The 22,468-nt window shown below is 33.6% G+C and overlaps 2 protein-coding genes across 2 annotated transcripts; one reads left to right on the top strand and one right to left on the bottom strand.

The window, feature by feature from the left end:
- The first annotated feature begins 748 nt into the window (after window positions 1-748).
- On the top strand, window positions 749-6,168 carry LOC131626279 (TATA-box-binding protein-like). Its single transcript, XM_058897111.1, has 10 exons — window positions 749-976; window positions 1,160-1,293; window positions 2,032-2,119; window positions 2,306-2,377; window positions 4,235-4,285; window positions 4,559-4,603; window positions 4,797-4,889; window positions 5,220-5,321; window positions 5,410-5,483; window positions 5,929-6,168. Coding segments are annotated over exons 2-10 (603 nt in total). The 5' UTR covers window positions 749-976; window positions 1,160-1,216; the 3' UTR covers window positions 5,930-6,168.
- Window positions 6,169-14,489: 8,321 nt separating this feature from the next.
- LOC131626278 (uncharacterized) lies at window positions 14,490-19,764 on the bottom strand. Its single transcript, XM_058897110.1, has 4 exons — window positions 19,546-19,764; window positions 17,678-19,336; window positions 16,373-17,367; window positions 14,490-14,984 (listed from the first exon to the last, which is right to left on the bottom strand). The coding sequence occupies exons 2-4, from the start codon at window positions 19,157-19,159 to the stop codon at window positions 14,867-14,869; spliced, it is 2,595 nt and encodes an 864-aa protein (XP_058753093.1). The 5' UTR covers window positions 19,160-19,336; window positions 19,546-19,764; the 3' UTR covers window positions 14,490-14,866.
- Window positions 19,765-22,468: the final 2,704 nt, after the last annotated feature.

The following is a 22,468-nucleotide window of genomic DNA, read 5'->3' as shown; positions in this document are numbered from 1 at the left end:
AAATATTTTAAAAAGTGTAGGGGATAGAGGGATAATGGTAGGGGCATGAGGTAAAATTTTCAGTTAGTCACACATGGTCATAAAATTGTTACCACCAATATTCGGTTTATTAGAGCGCATAATCTTGTTCGATCCAGTTATCGCATCAAGTGGTTTCAGTCGCCTCTCGATCGCACTTGCGAGGGATCAAATAGTTATCTTGCCTACTAAGTTTAACGTTAACCACCACTAGACCAACTAACTATTGATATTAATCATTTAAACTTTTTTAAAATATAAGGCATAAAATCAATCTTTTAAATCATAATATTAATTAAATAATACAATTAAAAATAATCATTATACTAATCTCTTAAATCATAATATTAATTAAAATACAATTAAAAATAATCATTATTAATAATTATACTAATTTCTTAAATAATACAATTAAAAATAATCATTATTAATAATTAATAATTATATTAAAAGTTAAATGATTGCAAGATTTTACATATATTTGGTTCATTAAATATGATTATTAGTAGTATTATTTTTATTCATCTTTAAATTTAGGACAATTTTGTGTGTAATAATTATAAACCAAAAAAAAAATGACAATTAGACCCGACACTATTACCGTTTGACATCCAATATATACTATAATACTAAATTTCAACCATTCCCATTATACCCCTACAAAACAACCCCAACATTCCCACCTCAAAGGACAAAACAGTCCCACACATATAACAAACCAAAACCAGCTGTCACAAATCGATCCCAACCTCTCTCTCCTTTATCTGTCTTCACAAACTATCAGATCCATCATTTGTTCTCAATCGCATTCACAATCTCTCTTACATATATAAACTCTCTCCCTTTTTAAACCCTCTCTTACAAATTTCTCACATCAATTTCTTCCCGCTCTATCACACTCCCTTTCAATTCATCTCAAAAAAACGATAAATAACAAACCCTAATTCCTGATAACAAGGTCTGATTTGTGTGATTGTTTTGTTGAACCACTGGATCTAGTTCTATATGATGTTTTTTTATAACCTAATTGTTTTTTTTCTTTGTTTTTTTGATGTTTTTTTTTAAATGATTTGAGAAATGGGTTGTTTGATTTTTTAGTGATTAATGTGGAATATTGTGGTTGTTGTTGATTTTGTGATAGTGGGTTGTGGCTGGATTTTGAAAGGGTAGCATAAAAATTAAGACTTGAATAGGATTCATGGCTGATCAAGGATTGGAAGGGAGTCAACCTGTGGATCTGTCAAAGCACCCTTCTGGGATTGTGCCTACTCTTCAGTGAGTTTCTTTGAATTCAATGTTTTCTCAGTTTTGGGTTGTGATTGCAAGCATGAGATGATGATGATGATGATGATGATGATGAGTAACTGTGCTGTGTCTGATGTGTGTTTTGGTTGATTTGATTTGAATGAGTGATGTGAGTTTGTGTTGTGGTGTGGAATGTGGGTATGCTTATTTGTAATAAAGATGAGGATTCATGTAATTAGTTATGCATGTCCTAGTGATACCTTATGTATGAATGATATTGCGAATACTACCTGCAAATAATATTACAATTACCTCTTAAGTCTCTGTTGCACAGACACCTATGAAAAAAGGGCATGTCTGTGTCCGTGTCTAACACTACTTGTGATAAGCTTAATTTATTCATTTTTTCATATGATTATCGGTACTGGTGTGTTATTATCGTTTTCGGGGTGTCCGTGCTTCATAGCTTACCGTTGATCAAAGTTTTACTGATACTGCTCTTTTTTGGAGCCGTGCTTATCCCAATAAAATTTATGCCATTGAAGCTTAGTTAATTTGATTTGGTTACACTTAAATGTTCTTAATGGAGGGTACCTATATACCAATTGGAATTACATGTGTTGTTGTTGTGCCCTTGTGTGTCTGTGTTTCTTCTAAGATGAACTCTAAATGTATGCTTGATACGGAAATATTTAGATAGTAAAATGATTGTTGCATGTATGTATGTACATTATAATATCTAAACTTGTTTACTATTTGTATTGCTAGAAATATTGTGTCCACCGTCAATTTGGACTGTAAGTTGGAGCTAAAATCTATTGCGCTTCAAGCTCGTAATGCGGAGTATAATCCCAAGGCAAGTTTTGTTTTTTAATTGTGACTTCCATCTAGATATGTGTGTATCAAAGTTTGTGTTGCGCTACACTGTTGTTATCTGAAGTCAAAGATCAATAGTGTAGTAATAGCTTACATGCCTGATATGTTGTCATGCAAGTTGGTCATTTTTCTGCAGTACTGATGTCTTTGATTTGAACCTGTGCAGCGTTTTGCTGCTGTGATTATGAGGATCCGAGAACCAAAAACAACTGCACTAATTTTTGCATCTGGCAAAATGGTATGTTCCTTTCGTTGCATGTGGTACTTTTTTCTACGTCAGTTGCAATAGCTTGATGCAATTTCTCAACACAAGGGTGGTGGCCATGTGGCACACATGTTAGGGTTAGGGAAAGACCTCGTTTTCTGCATGCGGGTCGGAAGACCTGTTTTCTGCTTGTGGGTTAGAAGAAGACATGTTTATGCATGTGGGTCATAAGAAAACCTGATTAGGAAATAAGATTTTTTGGTTAAAAAATGTGCGTATTAATGAATATTGATTAATTAATTTAAAACTAGGTTGACCTTTAATTATTAATTAATTTCGTTAAAAAACAGATTCCAAACCTTCTTTGTTCCCTACAACTGTTTCTGTCTAGCCCTACTTTTCCTTTCCATCCTTCTTTTCTCTCGTTCGTCTTTGTCCATTTCTCCCGCATCCGTTTCATCCTTATTCTCCCTCACAGCCAATTCTCTGTGCATCTTTGTTTTTATTGCTAACCAAATGGCTTCAAATTCTCATGCTGGTACTGGTAAGGGATCTGCTGCTGCTCACTCTCCTGTCCTTAGCTATAGAAATCTAAATTTTTACTAACTTGATCATCGGAGTTGTCCTAGAATCATGGGAAATGCAATTCTATGTCCAATACAGATCTTAGACGATGGTGTGATGGATGGTTAAGTTGGAACTTTATTTTGATGAGAAGAGTACTATAATGATAGGCAGTTAAAATCAAGATTATACGCATAATCAGAAAGGGGAAGTAAAATCGTAAAGCGTGAAATCTTAAGATTGTACAAACTTCATGAAACACAACTTCATAAATCACAGCTAAAACTAATAAAAACACCACAAAAATTACACTTTAGTCTTGAAATTGAATATCATAAATCACTCAATCTTGATTTCCATAATCTACTCAACCGTGGATCCTTACCAATAGAAACATTTTAATTTGAAGCCATTTGGTTGGCAATAAAGACAGAACAAAACAGAAACTGACTGCGTGAACAAAGAACATCCTCGCAGACATAGAACAAATCCTTTGGTCAGCAACACAAGATGGAAACAAAGAGATACTTTTAGTCCACCACGGTGAGACTTGGAAAAAGAAATTGTGCCCGTGAGAGAGAACAGAGTCGCAGGAGTGTGAAATGCACTCCAGATCTGTAGATATGTGATGGACAGCTGTAGAGGAGAAACAGAATGGACATATGAAAAAAGGGTTTCTCTTGATAAGCATATATGCCATGTTAAGAGGGTATTATGGAAAAACCCCAATTTTGATTATGCATAAAAAAGAAAATGAGAAAGCTATTCTGTTTATATTAGGATCACATTCTTTACTGCCTTTTCTGCTCCTTAAGAAAACATTATTCCTTAGTGATCCACCTAACGGGACCTTCCCCTACAAATTCTGGCACCCCTTCTTCGACCGTGAGTCAGTTCTGAGAGATCTAGCGGGTCGGAACAATTGATAGGAAATAGAACAGAACATTGAAGTAATTAATGGATAAAACAATGAATAAATGGAAATAGCGAGGAATGTACCAATGTTATTTCTGGGGACAGAAAATTCTATCAGTGGAATGACATATTGACATTCACACCTGCCTATCCTCCTACATACACGAATCTCTGTTCCCAACTCATTCCAAGTGATTTCCTACAGAGAAGAATATCTGTTTCTAACTCACCCATATGAGTTCCCTAAGTTGTGTTCTTGGGGTCATGTGCTAATTTCCCATTTGGGCTCCCACTTACTCAAATGGGTCTTACCAGTCTCTAGCTCTACTTATGAAATAACATAATTTTAGCACGTTGCTTGCTATGGGTTTATATTTTAATACTTTTTTTAAAATTAATTGCCATGGTTAGGTCTGTACTGGAGCTAAGAGTGAGGTACAATCAAAATTGGCAGCAAGGAAGGTACACTGGTGTTTTTTTTCTTCTCTAAGCTCTTTTATCCTTTGTATTATTGAAAGTTCTCAAGTCAATGTTCATTAGACTGGAGAACCATGCCATTAGTCATGGCTTGTTTTTTAGCATATTCTTTTTTTAGTTTTTTAAAAACAGTTCCTTAAATCAATGGAGGAAGATGAATGGTTTTAGTTTTCTCCTGGTAACTAGTCGCTAAACATGACGCACTCATTTTTTCTTGAAAATATATATATTTTATAATCTTGTTTTCTCCTTCTCCAGTATGCTAGAATTATCCAGAAGCTAGGCTTCCCAGCTAAATTTAAGGTACTATTCTCTTTCTCATTATCTCTACTAAAGTTGTTCGTCATATTCCACCCACCACTACATGAGTGGTGCTTGATAATTGATTTATTCCTTTTGTATTGTGCTTTAGAATTTTAAGATTCAAAACACTTTTCTACCCAACACTTACATGAGTGGTGCTTGACAATTGATTTATTCCTTTTGTATTGTTTAGGATTTTAAGATTCAGAACATTGTTGGCTCTTGTGATGTCAAGTTCCCCATACGGCTTGAGGGTCTTGCATATTCCCACGGTGCTTTCTCAAGTGTAAGTATGACATGAAGCTATTATTCTCTGTTTCCCCTGAATGCTATTTCCTTGATGGCCAAACAATCACAAATTCTATTTTATTTTATATTTTATCAAGTAGAAGCTGCTTTCACCTTAGAATATCCACTGCAAAATGGGATATAGATGCTTAGTGGGGAATATTTTCAGTCACGATGCTTGTGTGATCTACAAGTGTAGATGTATGGAAAGGGCTATTTTCTGTTGTGTTTGTGCATGTGTATTTGCTTTCCTAGATTCTTTCTATACTAATACTAGAATTTTAGTGAATGAGAAACATATGTTGAACTCACTTGTTCCTGGTGATAGTATGAACCAGAGTTGTTTCCAGGACTAATCTATCGAATGAAGCAGCCCAAGATAGTCTTGCTTATATTCGTATCTGGAAAAATTGTTTTAACAGGAGCCAAGGTATTGTTCTTGAGATATTCCCATTTAATCTTATATGTTAACCATTTTCCGCCTCATTGAACTAATATGTTAATTTGCATTTGTTTAGGTGAGAGATGAAACTTATACAGCCTTCGAGAACATATATCCAGTGCTTACTGAGTTCAGGAAAAACCAACAATGGTATGCACATGGCTCTATATCCTTTTCAATTGGGATTGGATATACATGTCATGATAATTGGGCTAGGGTTATAATCAAATATATCATTTTGTCTTTTGTTTTGCTTTCTTCTATCACCTGTCAGATTATGATTGCAATGCAGACCTCAGTTTTTAAATTGAAAGATGAAATACACCATGTAGTTTTCGTTTTAGATTGCATATTTGTGCGTAATCTTAAACTGAAATCAGTACTACTCGTGAGCATTTTCTTGCAGCTCGGTCCAATCTCATGGTTGCTGTTGGATTATTAACACACTCAGTGATAGATTAATCCAACAGCTCACATTTAGCTAGACCGAGCTGTTGGGCTTCAAAGGATCCATTTTTGGTGTGACTAAGAATGTTTCGTTTCTTGAAGATATTTGCTACTAATGTCATGGGATACTTGCTATTTATAATGGCAGATTATTGACATGAGCAAGAGCAAGGTTTTCTGGCTGAGAAGAATATGGATGGTGGTTGGCTCGACTGAGCTGTATATACTGAGACAGAGAGGAGATATTTGGAATGAGATAAACTTAGCCGTTTTTGTTCTGCTTGTGATGGATCTTGATCTTGATGTAGTATAGGGAAAAAACTTGTATCTTTGACAATTCAAAAACAAAACAAGATTTTTAAAGTGGCTGAAAAGAGCTTAATGGTTATATAGTTGAGTCCTTTTTACCTTTATTTTATGTTAGGTTCCTTAAATTTATCTTTAGTATCAATAAATTTGCTGAATGTTGTACAATGATCAAATACCTTAACTCAAGTGGTTGAGTTGGTACATCTGAAGAAATCTGACATGACCCATCGTTGTGTAAGACTGAAAGCACTCCAACCCATCTAATTAAAGTATCTTTTGTAGGAATTCTGTTTTGAAGCATTCTCCAAATCAATAACGACACTTTTGATGGAATCATATTTCAAACTTTTGCCAAAGAATGATTAGACAAGGATTGACCGTTCGACGATAAATTCTTATACACCTCTTTCCACTTAATACTCATTTGAGGCCGCTTATCTACCTATATCCAATTGACATATATTCTTCTATCAACTTGAAATTCCGTTAGATTCCAAATTCATTATCCCATTTTTTAGCCTATATAGGCTATATCTATTCAAAAAAGCTTCAAACCAAATTTCATTCTTCTCTATTTTGACTTTTCACACCCATTTACCTAATAATACAGAATTGAACAATCTTAGGTTTTTAGAAATGATATCAGACAAACCCTTGAAGAAAGAGAGAAAGTAAATTGAGATTGCATGTAGAACAAACCGTAAGATTACAACTCGGCCGCCAATAGATAAATGATTGTTCTTCCATCTATTCGACTTCAATTTCATTGTCTTTATCACTTAATTTCAAGTGTCTTTTTGATTCAAATTTGCCCAAATTTGAAGACTACGATAATTGAGACGAAAAGAGCCTACTTTACAACTCAGGATATTTTCACCTAAACAGTTTTGTTTTGGGAAACATTGATCCTAACAATCCGAAAAGAAGGTAAACATTGTCTTTATAATCCGAATGTTGGACCATCTCTTCTCACTTATGATCATGGTTTCGTCTGCGTATTGTAGATGACAGAAACAACATTTTCCTCTATTGAATTTGTATTCCACAAATTTTTCCATGTCTACAACTTTCTTCATCAGAATCTTAAATCCATAGATATGATTAGGAAAATGAAAGGGAGAAAAAGTATCTTCTTGTCTTAATTCTCGTCACATCTAAAATTCCTTATAAGGCATTCCATTTACTAACACCAAAAATGAAGAAGATCTTAATATTCTATAATCCAATTCTTCCATTTCTCGTGGCCAGTTTTCTCCGTCACATATATTAGAAATTTCTGGTCAATTGAATCGTATGCTTTCTCAAAATCCACTTTAAAGAGGATCACTTATTTCTTCTTTATCCTAGCCTCCTGAACAATTTCATTAGCCTCCAGAACCCCATCTAAAAATTGCCTGCCTGAAAGGAACATTGATTGTGTCTCCAAAATGATGGTATCTATCACTTTTTTTCAATCTAGTGGCCAACACCTTTGATATTACTTTGTAAATACATCTTATCAAAGATATCGATCTATATTTTGAAATCGTTGACAAGTTACTTTTATTCTAAATGAGAGCCAAAAAAGAGCAATTTTCCCCTTTAATCATTCGTCCACAAATTTGAAATTCTAACACGACCCTCATGAAATATCCTTTAATGATATTCCAAAACTATTTTATAAACCCATAATTGACACCATATAGGCTTAGAATTTTTGAGCCATCGCAGTCTTAAATTGCTCTACGAACTTTGTCTTCTGAAAACTCGCTTACCCACAAATCTTTATCCAATTTTTAAACTTGATGTTGGCTGGAATATGTCTCACACCCTTCCCTAAAAAAGACTCTAAAAGTGTTCACCAATTTACTTTTTCATCTTATTTGCCTCCTTTGTTATTCTTCCATTCACTTCTAGCGAAAGAATTTCATTGTATTTCCTTCTCTTATTAATACAACCATGAAAATATTTAGAATTTGTGTATCCTATCAACCATCTATTTTGAGACCTTTGGCATTGAATGCTACAATTAAGATTCATGAGTTTGTGTAAAACTTCAAATACTTCTCTTTTACTATTAATCTCCATTTATGTCATCACCGTCAATTCACCTTTAATCTCAAAATTATTAAGCTATTCTTTTGTTGCTTTAATTTTTCCTCCAATTTTCAAGTATGTGTTTTGTGCCACTCTTTCAATTTGATCTTGATTATATTTAACTTTTCTTTCAATACAAACATCCCACACCCATGTACTTTCAAATTAAGCCATTGTTCTTTAACAAAGTTGTGAGAACACTTAATGCTCTTCCAACAATTTAACATGGAGAAAGGCTTCAACTCCCATTTTTGCACTAAAATGCCAAGCATAACGGGGAACTGATATGATAGCCCATTTGTCTAAAGCTTATTGAGTACATGTGGGTCACAATATGGACCATTCTTCTGATATAAAAAATGTGTCCAGACCGCTCATTGATATACCTCAAAACCTAGAACTAGTAAGCTTCTTATCGTGGAGTGGTAAGTTGATTAGGTCTAAATCTGAGATGAATTCACCAAATTCTTCCACTTCCTCTTTTCTATTGTTCTCATTTGCTCATCTTCTTTATTTTTCAACCCTGGTAGAATCAAAGTCTCATAACATACATATTTGTTTTCCATTATCCTCTTTAATTCTAACTAATATCTCTGCCCATAAGTCTTAATTTCTTATGATGTCACATGGGGATATAAATAATCACAATAGTTATACTCTTTAAGCTGAATATTATTTTTTATCCCATAACGTAAGAATTCCTCCATATCTCCTTATTTATAGTTTGTCGATTTTTGTGAAGCATTGAGGATAACACAATTGTAGCTAGAATACATCCTCTTCTTCTTCTTCTTCCTTCCTTCTTTCTTTTTTTGCTTTCAAAATCTTCAATTTATTATTCTTTATTTAAAAGAATGAGCCTCCCTAGTTATAGTTTGACCTTTTGATAATTTTGCGTCTACTTCTAGTGAATCTTGCAATAGTTTCCCGACCTGCTCCTCTAATGTGTTTTAGCGATTTCAGATAAAAAATTGTTGTACTTGTTAAGGGGTTTGAGACCTTCTCAATACAAATGATTCGTTTATTGTATTAAATAAGAGGGTCGGTAACCAAGTTATTGTCCGCCTCACAATCGCAGCCCAGCCCCACATTAGCCTCATTATTTTCTTTTTATTTAATTTTTGGCTTTTGATTAAAACTTGGTCCAAGTTGCCCCTTTTGATTAAACCTGACACCCCCATATGAACTATGTTTTTACCATTATGCCATTGTTTTATATTTTTGGTTTTTTAAAAAGTGATGTCCATTACCGGGTTTTCCTATATAATACCATATTATTTGAAGAAATACCAGATATTGCAAAAAAATACCGGATTTATTGAGTTTATTTAAAGAAATATGGATATTTCCAAAATATACGATAAAATGTACTGTTTTCTGGAAATTGTATGATTAAATACCATATTTTCAAATATCTGATGCATTTATACCTTTTTTAAAAAAATTTGGGGCATGGCATTTGGTTGTTGAAAAAATATCTACGTAACTCAATTGTGTCCCATTATCTTCTTGAGTGACTTCATGATTCTCAATGTTTAATTTCTTCCAAAATACATGAATTGATTCTAATGAAATTTAATCAAGAGCTTCCCGAAATCAAATAAATTAAAAGTTGCATTTTTGGATAATACATTACCTGTTTGTTTTGTATGTACAGTCAAAAATCAACACCAAATGAAACATGTTCAACAACTTCACTGAATCAGGATGTGTCCTAAAGATATTAGTAACAACATTTGATTCGTCCCTATTTCTGGTCCAGTACATGTATGTCTCTTCATGAATTAGACTCAGCAAGCAAATGTTGCATTTCAGTCAATAGACCTCTCTTGCTTATCTTGTATGTAGATCTTGTCTTGTACATGTGTGCAACCCTTGTGATATTTTATGGATCTCTATATTTCAAAGCAGCAACTATGTACTTAGGATCCATATTGTATTTTGTCATATCATTCACAAACTTTCTTTCATCATATTTTAAACGACCTAATATGTCATCGCCATCTAAATTTGTATCTAGTTTATGAATGTGAAACTCACACCTAACTATCACCTTCTAACCGCTACCACTTGACACATATCTCAGCATTAATGGATAGTTAACTTTCATACTATAATTGCCTTCAGAAAAATTCTTCTTTTTTTGTAGTTTCCTTCTCTCCACAATCCATAATCAATTTATCTTTCCTCCATCTGATCCCATTTGCAGTATCAGAATGAATAGTTACAACAATAATAACATGATGTTTACCATTGGATGTGCCCATGCTAACACATCATCTCAGGAGGAAAATATCTTTCATTTACAATACATATAAAGAATAAATTATCAATAACAGAGATACTGAAAGCCTATTAAATTTTGAACAAGTTAAAAGAGAAATCTTGCAAGTAAAACATACATCGTTAGTGGTGAAAAACCCCGTAAAATATATAGAGAAACCATTGACATCTGAACCGCACAAATAAAGCATTCTAAACTACGGAGTTTTTCTCGTAAAAATAGAAACTACTGAGTTTTTATACTAGGTAAAAAATTCGGTATACTCGAAATTTTGAAAATTTTGAAATTCTTTATGTTTCTAGGAATTTTTCAAAAATTCAGTAAGCAATATTGAATTCCCCTGAAATACCTGATTTTTTTTTTTTGCAAAAATGTGGTATAACTGCACCGGATATTTGAATATTTAGCAAATATACGGTAAAAATGCAACGTTTTTCCAAAAATTATTGGATTTTTTTTTAAAGTTTGGTAAAAACTCATACTAAATTTTTAAAACCTGGTAAAAGTGCAACCTTTTAACCCAATTTTGAAGTTTTTGTATTAGATTTTTTGTTATAACTATCAGTTTTTTAAAATTTTACAGCTTCTTCGAAGTATTTTTTTACCAAATATAATTTTTGGATAGGTAAATAATGAGAAAGGCGTTTTGATTAATATTAAAATCAAGGGGGTCAGATTTAAGTGTGGGGATAACAGGTAAAAATCTATATTTTTTACTTTATTCGATCTAGTGTGAATTTTACTGTTTGTTCAACCTAACTCTTGTATTACTTGCTCGTCGCCTCCTTCTAAATTAATAGCATTAAAATTTGATTTTTTTTCCCAAACTTTCCCTCTCTTTATTTATATTTGACTTCAAACTTATTGAATTTTTTCCATTCTCGCCCTAGATACATGACCTACTCTCTTTTTCCTTTAATAATTATTCTTTCATCAAAGGCACCGATTTAATTATATTTAGAATTTTTCTCTTTCTATATTAATTTCCAAAATATAGAGTATTCATTAGAACTCGAGTCGTATCTAATCTACGCAAATTTCTTGTGGCAGAATCAATCTTTATTAATCTTCCAAAAGATGTTTCTAGAATTGTGAAAACTTTCTTTCTTTAAGCATGGAAAGGTACTTCATAAATGAGGCACCATATATATCTAGTCGTATCCATGTGACTTATTTCCCATTCTCTAACTACATTATACCATTTATCAAATAGTTTATTTGAATCTTTTACCTGTTCTAAATTTTTTTCCATCAATTTCATGAACACCTTTTCTCCCCCAAAGGAATGAATTTTACTACGACGATACTTTCCTCTATTAATCTTTGTTGTAAAAGTGGTATATCTTCTATCTTTTGTGCGCACCCCACAAAATCTTTCTTCGCCTATAACATTTCTTCCCTGCTTACTATCAATGATATGCATGCAACCTCTAGCACTTCTTCCTTATTATAATCTTTTTGTCTTCATTCTATCGTCTCTTCTTTGTTCTTGTACCCTATATTATTTCTAATTGCATCAATATAAAATTTTACTTCCTTTCTTCTGCTTTGAAACCTCTTAATTATTTTCTTATAATTGTTTGCTTTAATATATTGATCCAGATGGCTTAAATAAACTTTTGGCTGCCCTAATTAGGTATTTTTATTTATTTTTTTTGTTCCTTCTATTTCAAAACTCAGTTTTTAGGTCCCTATATTTTACACTCTTTTATATTTTTTTGGCCCCCTCCACTTTTACACATGTGACATCCTCATTTTGTTCAAAGCTAAATTGGTTTGTTGATTGCCTTACAATCTAATTGAGTGTTAGAGATTTTTTGATATCAACAAACTTGAAAGGAAAATATGAAAAATCGATCGACAAGTGTTCGATAATTTGTCACTTTACATTTTTCCACAAATTTCATTGGAAATAGGTTGTTTTAGTGGAACCATTATAACGTTTGATTGAGAACTTGGTGCGTTAATTGTTTATCATTGTTATACATTTCATAAGCTTGTGCGCATATCCGAGTTTCCAATAATTGGTTCGGTTTAGAAGACTTTTTCAATCTAAGTTAACACTTCCGCTTACCATAGTTTTGATCTTTTCAAAAACATTTAAAAATATATAAATTTTACCTTGGAAATCTATTCACCCCCCTCTAGATAAGTTGTCGTCGTCTAACATAATGTTCTTTTAAAGATAAGAAAAACATGTTCTTAATAGGATAGCAATTAATAAGTCAAGTACTATGTAAGGTATGCTTTTTTGTCTCATTTACACTTAGTTTATTGGGTTAGGTCTCACGTGTTTTCTTGCTTCATTCGTATGTAGTGGTCCACCATAACTTTTTATTTATTTTCTTGAGACCCCCCTTGTTTTCTTGTTTGGTTATTGCGTTATGGTCCCATTAATGTTAATTTATACTCTTTATTGTGTGATTTTTTCTCACTCTTTATTGTGTGATTTTTTCTCAGGTCAACTAAGAATCGTAAGATTAGGTTAAGATTACAATATAGGGGAATATTAGTTGAGGAACTTGTTAAATGGTATGTTGAAGAGGATGTATATGAGATGAAATGGAAGTGGGATGTTGATTGCATGTCATATATAAGTTTGGAGAGTAAGATCAAAAATAGGGGTTATAAGAACATAAAGAGTATAAAAGTCTTTGAATTCAATGAATTTTTTATAAGAACATAAAGAGAACAAAAGAGTAAGATCATATGATGTCATTGAATTTTTTTAAATCTTGAAGTGAGATGAATTTTTTTGCATCATTAACCTTTTGTTTCTCTTCATTTAAATTTATAATAATGAGATTATTTCCATTAATTTATAATTCATTTCTTCATCCAACCAAATAAATAAGTGCATTTCTTGTAGTCTTACAATTGAAAACATTAATGGAGATAAAAAACTATTAATAATGAATTGTAAAAAACTATTAATAATAAATTAAAACGTACTTTATAAACCTCACAACCATAGAAACGACAATTTAGATTCACATCTCTTTATATCGTAATCAAAAGAGCATCAAGACCTCATTTACATTCTCAAAAAACGACGAGATTTGTTTACCATAGTGGAAACTGACATTTTGATTAATAATATAAATGATTGTGATTATAATATACTAATTATAATTTAATGTAAAAATCATAAATAGTATAAATATTTATGAATAAATACTAATTAATCTTTTTTTTAATATTATCGTCAGAAAAATGAGAATGAGAAAAATGAGAATTAGTATAATACACTAAAATATTTGAATCATATAAAATTAACTATTTTTCTTTATATTTCAATTTTTCTTTTCGAATCATATACAATTCTTTCACCGATAAATATTTGCACCACAAAATCAAATTATCTTCAAATTTGTAAAAGTAAATCCTAACATATGTATTTGAAACAAAATTATGATAATCATAACTATGTCATTTATTTACGTTGAAAGTGCATAATCGATAAAAGAAATTCTTAATTAATTAAGTATATTATCTATTTTATATTTTGCAAACATTTAACATAAAAATATCACACGGAATAAATGAAGCATACCTGAACTCATACTTGGCAGTGTCAAAATAGAGCAACATGCATTTAATGTAAATGATTTAACCAAAGGTTTTACTAACCGTCATCCAAGGATCATATCATTTCCTAAAATATCCCAATTAATATACTAGTAAATGCCAACACACTTTTCAACTCTTATATTAAATTTTGAGACTCTCTTAGTTTAGCTCATCTTCAGAATAGTAAGATATAATTTTAGTAATATTTCTTAAAAAAGAGAGAATGGTGAGAAAATTGTGTTAAGTGTATTTTGTGAAAAATGTGTTTGGTGCATTACCAACATTTTCCATAAATATCTATAATGTATGATATAATTGTGTGACTTGTAAAACTCTCATGCTATTTTAGTGCATATTCATCAAACTCTAGAACAAAAATGAAGAAAAAATGTGCACTGGCTGAGTTTTAAAACAGGGTAGGACCACACCCAACTTTGTGCACCATGTGATCAAAGAAGGATGCAGCTCGATTTTCAAAATGACGAGACATAAGAAACATTACTATTTTCAGAGATAGTAGGTCATGTTAGTTAATTTTCCATACAAGGGTGATCAATTGCTGCATATTTGAGATCATATCATGACAAGAGGGAGGGATGCAAAGGCACCATTCTCCAAAGGACAGAAATTTTACTTCAAAATGGGGGAGCCTCTCTGTTGCCATGCATCCAACATGTATTCCTATCAACATTGCTAATGTCATGTAAACATTAATCCTCCCTCATATAAGAAGGAAGATACAAATCGTAAACTCTTCCCCCCTAAAGGAATGAGGCTATACTATAGTATTGCCTCAACAACATTTGTGTCTATCACGCTCCCTCTTACCCTGTCACTATCATCCTATTTAATCAAATGACCAAAACGACTGTACATCTGAGGTTGGTTGTAGACCTCCATTAAGCAGACGCGTATTAGATGACTTCCCTATGCTTTCCGTGGAACCATGTATAGGCCATTCCTTTCTGCAAAGTAAACAAAAATCATAAGCAAAAGAACAAGGTCAAAACATCAGTTTCAGTCATTTATACTAATTATATAACTTTATATCAGTACAAACATCAAAAGGGTCACGCAAAATGCCTCACAATTAGAATCAGGGAAAAAGAACACATTCAAGACAAAGTCAGCACAAGTCACTAGGGTCACCCTATGCCTAAATACTTTACAAGACATGTAGACTGCACCAGTGCCAATACAAAACTTATAATTTCATGAGTAAAAGAGCATTGCATACAGATAAATTCCAAGTAATCATTTGACTTTTAACATGCAACTAAATCCATATTTACTTAATGACACAGCATAAATCCAACAATCCATATTTACTTCCATTGCATCAATATGAGGCCAATGGAAAACAGAAAAAACCAAAACTAGAGAAAATGGAATGCTAATGACATCCTTCTGACACACTCTTCAACATATTGTCGGTGAATCATTTTCAAAAAATCAATGTATTATTACAAATGTTGATCCATTATCAATGTGTTGAGGTATTTTTAATAATGAGCTGATCATAAGAAATGTGTTGAAAAGTGTAAAAAGGATGTACAAATAGCATTAATTGTTAGGGAAATGTTTAAAAAGCTGAAAGTCTATAAGATCACATTGAGGCCATCTATTTCAATTTACTTAATCTCTTATCCCTATCAATTTACAACTCTTGATTCTTCTATGAAGAAGTACAGGCTGGACATGACCGCAGTTTAGAAGCATATAACCTCTTTTTCGGGGAGTACAGTAGTCTAACAGTCAAGCTATTACCAACAAGCATCAAGAGAAGTACATTATCATTTATGACATGAAGGTAGTTCTAATTTAGAAGCCTGTTTTTTATAAGGAAGAATTAAATTTAAAATTCAATTGAATCTATATGTTCAAAAATACCCTACACAATAGGCACTCTAAATTAGCAAGAGTTGATTGACTTGTGTCAGAGTTTCAATGGGTACCCAGTAGTTCCAGAATCAGCTTAAGGTCAAACTTAAAATAAACACCACATAAATACTTAAGAGATATGCATTCATGTTCAAATATAATTGGTCGTAACAAATGTGGCAAAATATTGTCATTGCATATAGATAGAAACCAAGTGCACTAGTATCATAGTTCTATCACTTGTCAACAAAGCATGATAAATCTCACTAAAATAGAAAAATACAAAATATCCCCACCTATCAACCTTTAGAGCTCTACAATTCAATTGGGATAACAAAATAAGGGAATTGCTTTTCTTATTTATTTGCCAAAAGAAGTTTCATACATTTAAAATGGTCAGCAATACAGATTCATATACAGCAGGGATTCTACATTATAAACAAAAAAAAGAAGCTAAATAGTTATTACTCACTTGGACCAACTGTTAGCCGGAGAACCCTCGAGTAAATGGCTACTAGCAGTTCCATTGGGACTTCCATATATAATTTCATTCTGTGGAGCAGCCTCCTGGCTTGTAAAGCCACTTGAAAATGGTGGGAAGAAAGTACTTTGAGACCATGGATCATAACTATTTGAACTTGTAACAGGGCTAATGTTCCCGCCACTCTGACCATTAGGAAGAAAAACATTCTGAGGGGAATGTGTATTGGAAATCATGTTATCATCTTTGTTGAAAAGGGAAGCCATAGTCTTCTGAGATGGAAGCATGAAATCATCCTTGTTTGGCACATTTCTCTGTGAAGATAAAAGCCAACTTCCAGGGCCACCTACCAAGCCTAAACCTTCCTGACCAAGTGGTGAAGTACTCCACATCTGCCATGTTCCCTTATCACTTGCAGCTGCATCATCTGCAGGAGAAGCATGCTTTTCCCGGGACAATGGGGACTCAATCGGAGATAGCTTATTAAAATCAGAACCAGCAGATATGTTTTTTAAAGAGTGAGGCTTTGCTACTTCAATGTCTGTCCCAAAGCCAGTTCCCAAGTCCAACTGAAAATTTTCAAGAGACTCTGAAACAGGCCCAAGCAAGGAAGCTGGAATCGGATCATAACATGGGTCTTCAAAAAGCTCTTGTTCATCGTGTCTAAAATCATGTGATGCATTTCTAACTGGAGAGAATAATTGTTCAATTGCAGGAGAAAAACCTAAACTGCTACTGGCTGATCCACCATTTGGGTGGGTGGAAATATTAAACGGTGACGGAAGACCAAAATGAATCGGATTATTAAAAGATTGAGTAACTGGTGACTGGCCAGATGACTGAGGGCTTTTGGCTTCTGCTTGAGTTTTGGAATTTGGTCTACATATTACATTTGAATTTGAGGATTGTGGAACAGATGAAGATCGAGTAAATAATTGATGCCATGACATTTTAGGTGCCGTCCATGGCTTCGGTTCTGGGAGTACCTGCAGAGAACAATCATGGTAATATTGTTTATCTTAAAGATTTTTTTAATAGACTATCACAATTATATATATACAAGCAATTAATATTAAATAAAGCATCATATAATTTTGTTCATGAATCTCGGAGACCAAAAGTTTAGAATGTTAACAGACACATTGAAAATTAGTAGATAGAGAGACATTTGATTATAGCGCTAATTTGTAAAATCCGCATAACATTAAGCTCCTAATGTTCCAAAATAATCGGCCTTCAACAATAACAGTTTTATGAAAAGGCACAGAAAATAAAAGAGACAGCAAGGCAACTTACAGTGTGATTGATATTCCTATCATCTCCATTCGAATTGGTTTTTGCAGTTGGACGTTCAGGAGGACAAATATCTCTCTTGCTGGCGGAATTATAAACATGATCTGCAGAACTGTTAAACTTGGTTTCTTTCACCACAGTGGCCGGACTACTAGTTCCCCTTCCAAAACCAAATGCTTTCGAAGAGGACAGAAATGTACCCCGCACGCGATCAAAGTACCTAGTTCCAGTATTTCCTCGATTATAATTGTTTGCAGTCATATTTTTACTATGTGCATTGTCTGTACTCTGTCCCTTGCCATTCTCTAACCCAGATTTCTGATGCTCTCTACGATCTGTTTCACTTTTTTTCTCAACATCACGCTTCCGTTCATTTTCCTTTCCAGCTCTTCTTTCCAATTCTTCCACATCCGAGTTGCTCTTACTAGAACCTTTATCTTTATCTCTTCTTTTTTCCTGCCGCTTCTTTTCAGTTTCCTTCCTGCTGTTTGTCTCCTTACTCGGATTTAATGATCTCATTCGATCTTTTTCAGCTTCTGCTTTCTCATCTCTCAGTCTCCTACGCTCCTCCACTAACCTAGCAACCTCCTCCCTCTGTTTTCTTTCTTCCTCCTCCAGGAGTTCTTTCTCTAGCCTTGCCTGCCTTTTTTCCTCAGCTTTCCTGCGTGCTTTCTCCCCTCTACTTTCATTGAGGCTTTCTCCATTCTCACCCCGTTTTGCTAGTGCCCTATGTTCAGCATCCGAGGAACATTCTTCCCTTGAACTAATTCTAAAAATCTTTCTCCAGAGCCATCTAATGCTCAAGAAAAAAGATGTTAAAAGTTTACAAATGAAAAACAAAATACCAGAATATGACCTCTCTGTTACACAATGCTCATCTGCTCCAAAAAGACCAGCATTCTCATTGCTCTTCCAGTTGCTAGGATTACCTGGAATAGGCCCACCTACCCAATTTCCATTCTCCAACCAGTCTTGACTACACATCCATCCATTTTCAGACCAACCCTTGCCATTTAATATCTTGCCACTTTTCCCAACCAACTCCTTAACAATGCCAGAATTAGAAATCGCCAACCCAGGAGGCAAGTCTAATGCCGGTCTCTTCGAAACATGCCCACAATAGGAACACATGAACCGACCCCCACCAGGGTTTTGATCCCTATACGGATTATAACAGTTGCGACACCTCCTCGTAGCAGTCTTCCGTAGCTTCTGCATCTCTAAAGCCTCAAACCTCTTCCTCTCCCTAAGCCTAGCATTCCTCCTCACCCGCCAAGCCGACAACTGAGGCATCAAAATCTCATACCAAAAGAGAGTAACCAACAACACAAATACACAAGCCAAACGAGGCGAAGTAATCTCAAACCGAAACGCCGGCGGAAGAAGCTGAGAAAGTGCCCATAGCCCTATTAACGGAATAACCAACCAAGGTAGCACTGTAGCAACCCGGCGAGACAACTTCTGAATCACACACAGTATACACATTATCCTCTAACCCTAACCTTCTTCCTTTTCTTGAAGTATAACAACCTCCCAACAAAAATCAAACCTTTCAAGAAAACCCTAACCCTCTTTACCTTCCCTCCTCCAAATCAATACCCAACAGAGTTTCAAAACCAGAAACTTTAGAACAACAAACTTCAGAACCCTAAAATCCCAAACCTAAAAAACCAAAAAGAAATAGAAACAAACAAAATTAGAATCTGTTACCACAAATAGAAACAAAATTAGCCTATTCAACAAGCTAATGCCTCAAAAGTTTAACGAAATTCAACAACTGTGCCCATGAAAAAAGATGACAATTTTGAGCTTCAGCAATGGAGATTGTAGCATCAATCGAAAGGGAAACGGAATAGGAATCGAGCGCTTACAGATTCGGTGTGGAGAGCGGAAATGAGAAGAAGAAAATGGGAGCGAAATGCGATTGAAGGAGAAGCACGTGAACGTGGTCGGAGCTGGACTCAACTCGTCCGATTCGGGTCGGAGGCTCCGTCGTGGTGTTTGGGTTCCGCAATTGAAGAGAGAGAAAGAAAGAAACTATGCGCGAGAGAAGAGAGAGAAACAAGATAAGAAGAGAGAGAAATAGGAAAAGAAAAAGAATTATTTCTTTTAAAGGATAAATTCAAATATTTCTTTTATGTTAAGTTTTTTTTTTCTTATTTTCATCTCCCAAAAATATTAAATTCAAATATAAAATTTAAAAAAAATAATAATTTAAGAAAAAAAGGCTAAGTAGTATAAACTACTTTATTTTAATAATGAACACTCTATTAATTAACTAGTTGAATTTATATGCCAGAAGTGTGGAGATTTCCAAATTAAGCCTATGTCTATTAATGCCTTAATAGCGATTAAACTGAATTTTATTTACCAATTTAATATATTGAATTTTAATGAAAGAATTTTTCTTTTTAAAAAATTTGATCTATGAGCATGATGTGCCACGTGTCTAGTAATGTAGTATGAGGTTAAGAGTTAAGCTAATTAATCTTTCTACCTAACATTAAGAAGATGGGTGTTCGTTCTAACACCCCAAATCTACCGCAAACTGTTTGGCAGAATCTCAGGAATATTTGATTCACTCAGTTCGCGCCGCAAACTTTGTTGGCGCCGCGAACACTGTTTTGCAGAACTTTTTCTAAACTTTGAAATGATGTAACTTTTGAACCGTAACTCCTTTTTAAGTGCCGTTTGGACCTACGTGAAGCCCTAATTGATGTCTTTCTATTGAATATGCTTAGTATAACTTTGAAAACTCTTGAAATCTTTCTTGAATTGGATTTTGTTGACATTGGATATCCGGAATTGATTATGTCGTTTAAGTTGATCATGTCGTTTACGTAGATTATGTTGTTCGAGTCGATTATGTCGTTTAGTGTGATTGTGAATGTGCATCATTAAGTCACATTCATTGCATTGCTTGAGACGGCCCTAGTGGCAAATGTTTGAGACGGCCCTTGTGGCGGATGTTTGAGACGACCCAATGGCAATTGTTTGAGACGGGAGTTTTACTCCAATGGTACCACATGCATTTGCATTATTCGAGTTGCATAAGTAAAGTCGTATGATGAGTCGTATTTGAATATTTGTGTGTGCATAACATGAATGTTATCTTGTGTCGATTTGATGGTTGTTTCGTTGAGCATATGTGATAATCGACTATGTATGCCTTAATTGAGATTGATATCATTATTGTCGGTAAGATGTTGAATGATGTGAATAGTAGTAAGTGATATACGTTGAGAAGTGGTGACCAATGTATGATTATTTCTCCGCTTTGAATATTATCATACACTTCTTTATAATGAATGATATCTCACCCTTTCTGTTTGAATGTTACCCTCCGTTGGTAACGTGCAGGTAATGACGCGGGGTAGTCGTGTACCTATAGCTCGAGTCGGTGTGTGTCGATGCTCTGATACGTAACACTTGGGGAACGTTGGATTACTTGTTTATGTTTTGGCTTCTTGTGTTTATCCTTGTTAAACTTTATCCTTATGTTATGCTGAGACTTTTTAGATGTATCGTGCCGTGTTTGGCCGTGATATTATGTGTTGTATTGTTGTTGACATATGATTTTCCGCTGCGATTGTATTGTTGTTGACATATGATTTTCCGCTGCGATGCAAGTACTTGATTGGCTGACAATGATTAATGATTTCGATATTGTTCTCCTACATGTGTGTTATGTATCTAAGTAATTGAGCATGATATACGTATGTGAATTCGTTGTTTAAAAATGTGACGCTCCGAATTGTTATGTTCTATTTGCTTGAAATTTTGTACTCTAACATTCAACTTGATTGAGGGGTAGATTTGGGGTGTTACATTCGTGATGCGGTTTTGACGGAAAAAATATCCAAATCGCAAGAGGGAAAATCGTGCAGTTTGGTTTGGTTTGGCTTGGTTTTTAGAAAAAAATCGAACCAAACCAAATCAAACCAATGCAGTTTGGTTCAGTTCGGTTGATTCGATTTTTTACAAATATTTTATTAAGCCATACATACACATATAGATGACAACATAACTTTGTATTTACATGTTCATACACTATCGAATAACAACAAAACCCGTCATATTTTGACAAGAACTTTTTATTTAATATGTAAAAATTAAATTAGACAAAAGTGGAATAATAAACATAAAACAATACTATAAAATAATATAAAAATTATTATAATAAAAGAAAATATGAGACGAGAGATTAGTGAAGATGAAAAAGAAAAAACAAAAGAGTTGAGAGATTAGAGAAGAAGATGTGCGATAAAAACGTAACTAAAATGGAAAACATTTGTATAAAAATGAGAAGGCGAAAAAGAAAGAATATAAGAAATTAGATATTAGAGAAGAAGAGGGAAGACGTATGTGGCAAAGAAGGCGCAATAATGCTATTAGAGATTTGAGGATGAGAAAATTGTTTGTAATCATAAGACTAAGGTATAATTGGTTTAAGTTTGGAATGGGTGTGAGTTAAGTAAAAGTTAGGTTCTAACATAATTCAAGTTGATTCGGTTTGGTTCGGTTAACAAAATATAAATCCCAAATCGAACCGTGCAGTTTTGTTAAAAGATGATTCAAACAAATCCAAACCAAATGCAATTTTTTGCGGTTTCGATTTGGTTTGATTTGACTTGCGATTTTCTACTAGGTTGGTTTCGTTTTGAACACCCCTACTTAAGAATGGTAACTATTTGATTAGAGATATCTTTAGCTATTATTTCCTCTAATCCTATTTATTTGTTGTGAGATTTTTTTTCCTTTTTATTTACTTGTAATTTTTATTTTTTAATGTTA

The sequence above is a fragment of the Vicia villosa genome, unplaced genomic scaffold (assembly GCF_029867415.1).
Source record: "Vicia villosa cultivar HV-30 ecotype Madison, WI unplaced genomic scaffold, Vvil1.0 ctg.000279F_1_1_3, whole genome shotgun sequence".
In the NCBI taxonomy this organism is placed as follows: domain Eukaryota; kingdom Viridiplantae; phylum Streptophyta; class Magnoliopsida; order Fabales; family Fabaceae; genus Vicia; species Vicia villosa.
The sequence above is the reverse complement of the archived record's forward strand: the minus strand, read 5'-3'. Positions and strand labels throughout refer to the sequence as shown.

Coding starts and splice junctions, on each gene's coding strand:
- LOC131626279 (XM_058897111.1), top strand. CDS start 1,217: ATGGCTGATCAAGGATTGGAAGGGAGTCAACCTGTGGATCTGTCAAAG. Junction 2,120..2,305: donor ATGCGGAGTATAATCCCAAG/GCAAGTTTTGTT, acceptor GAACCTGTGCAG/CGTTTTGCTGCTGTGATTAT. Junction 4,890..5,219: donor CCCACGGTGCTTTCTCAAGT/GTAAGTATGACA, acceptor TCCTGGTGATAG/TATGAACCAGAGTTGTTTCC.
- LOC131626278 (XM_058897110.1), bottom strand. CDS start 19,159: ATGTGTATACTGTGTGTGATTCAGAAGTTGTCTCGCCGGGTTGCTACA. Junction 17,368..17,677: donor ATAGGAATATCAATCACACT/GTAAGTTGCCTT, acceptor TGTTCTCTGCAG/GTACTCCCAGAACCGAAGCC. Junction 14,985..16,372: donor CCGGCTAACAGTTGGTCCAA/GTGAGTAATAAC, acceptor TTTACTTTGCAG/AAAGGAATGGCCTATACATG.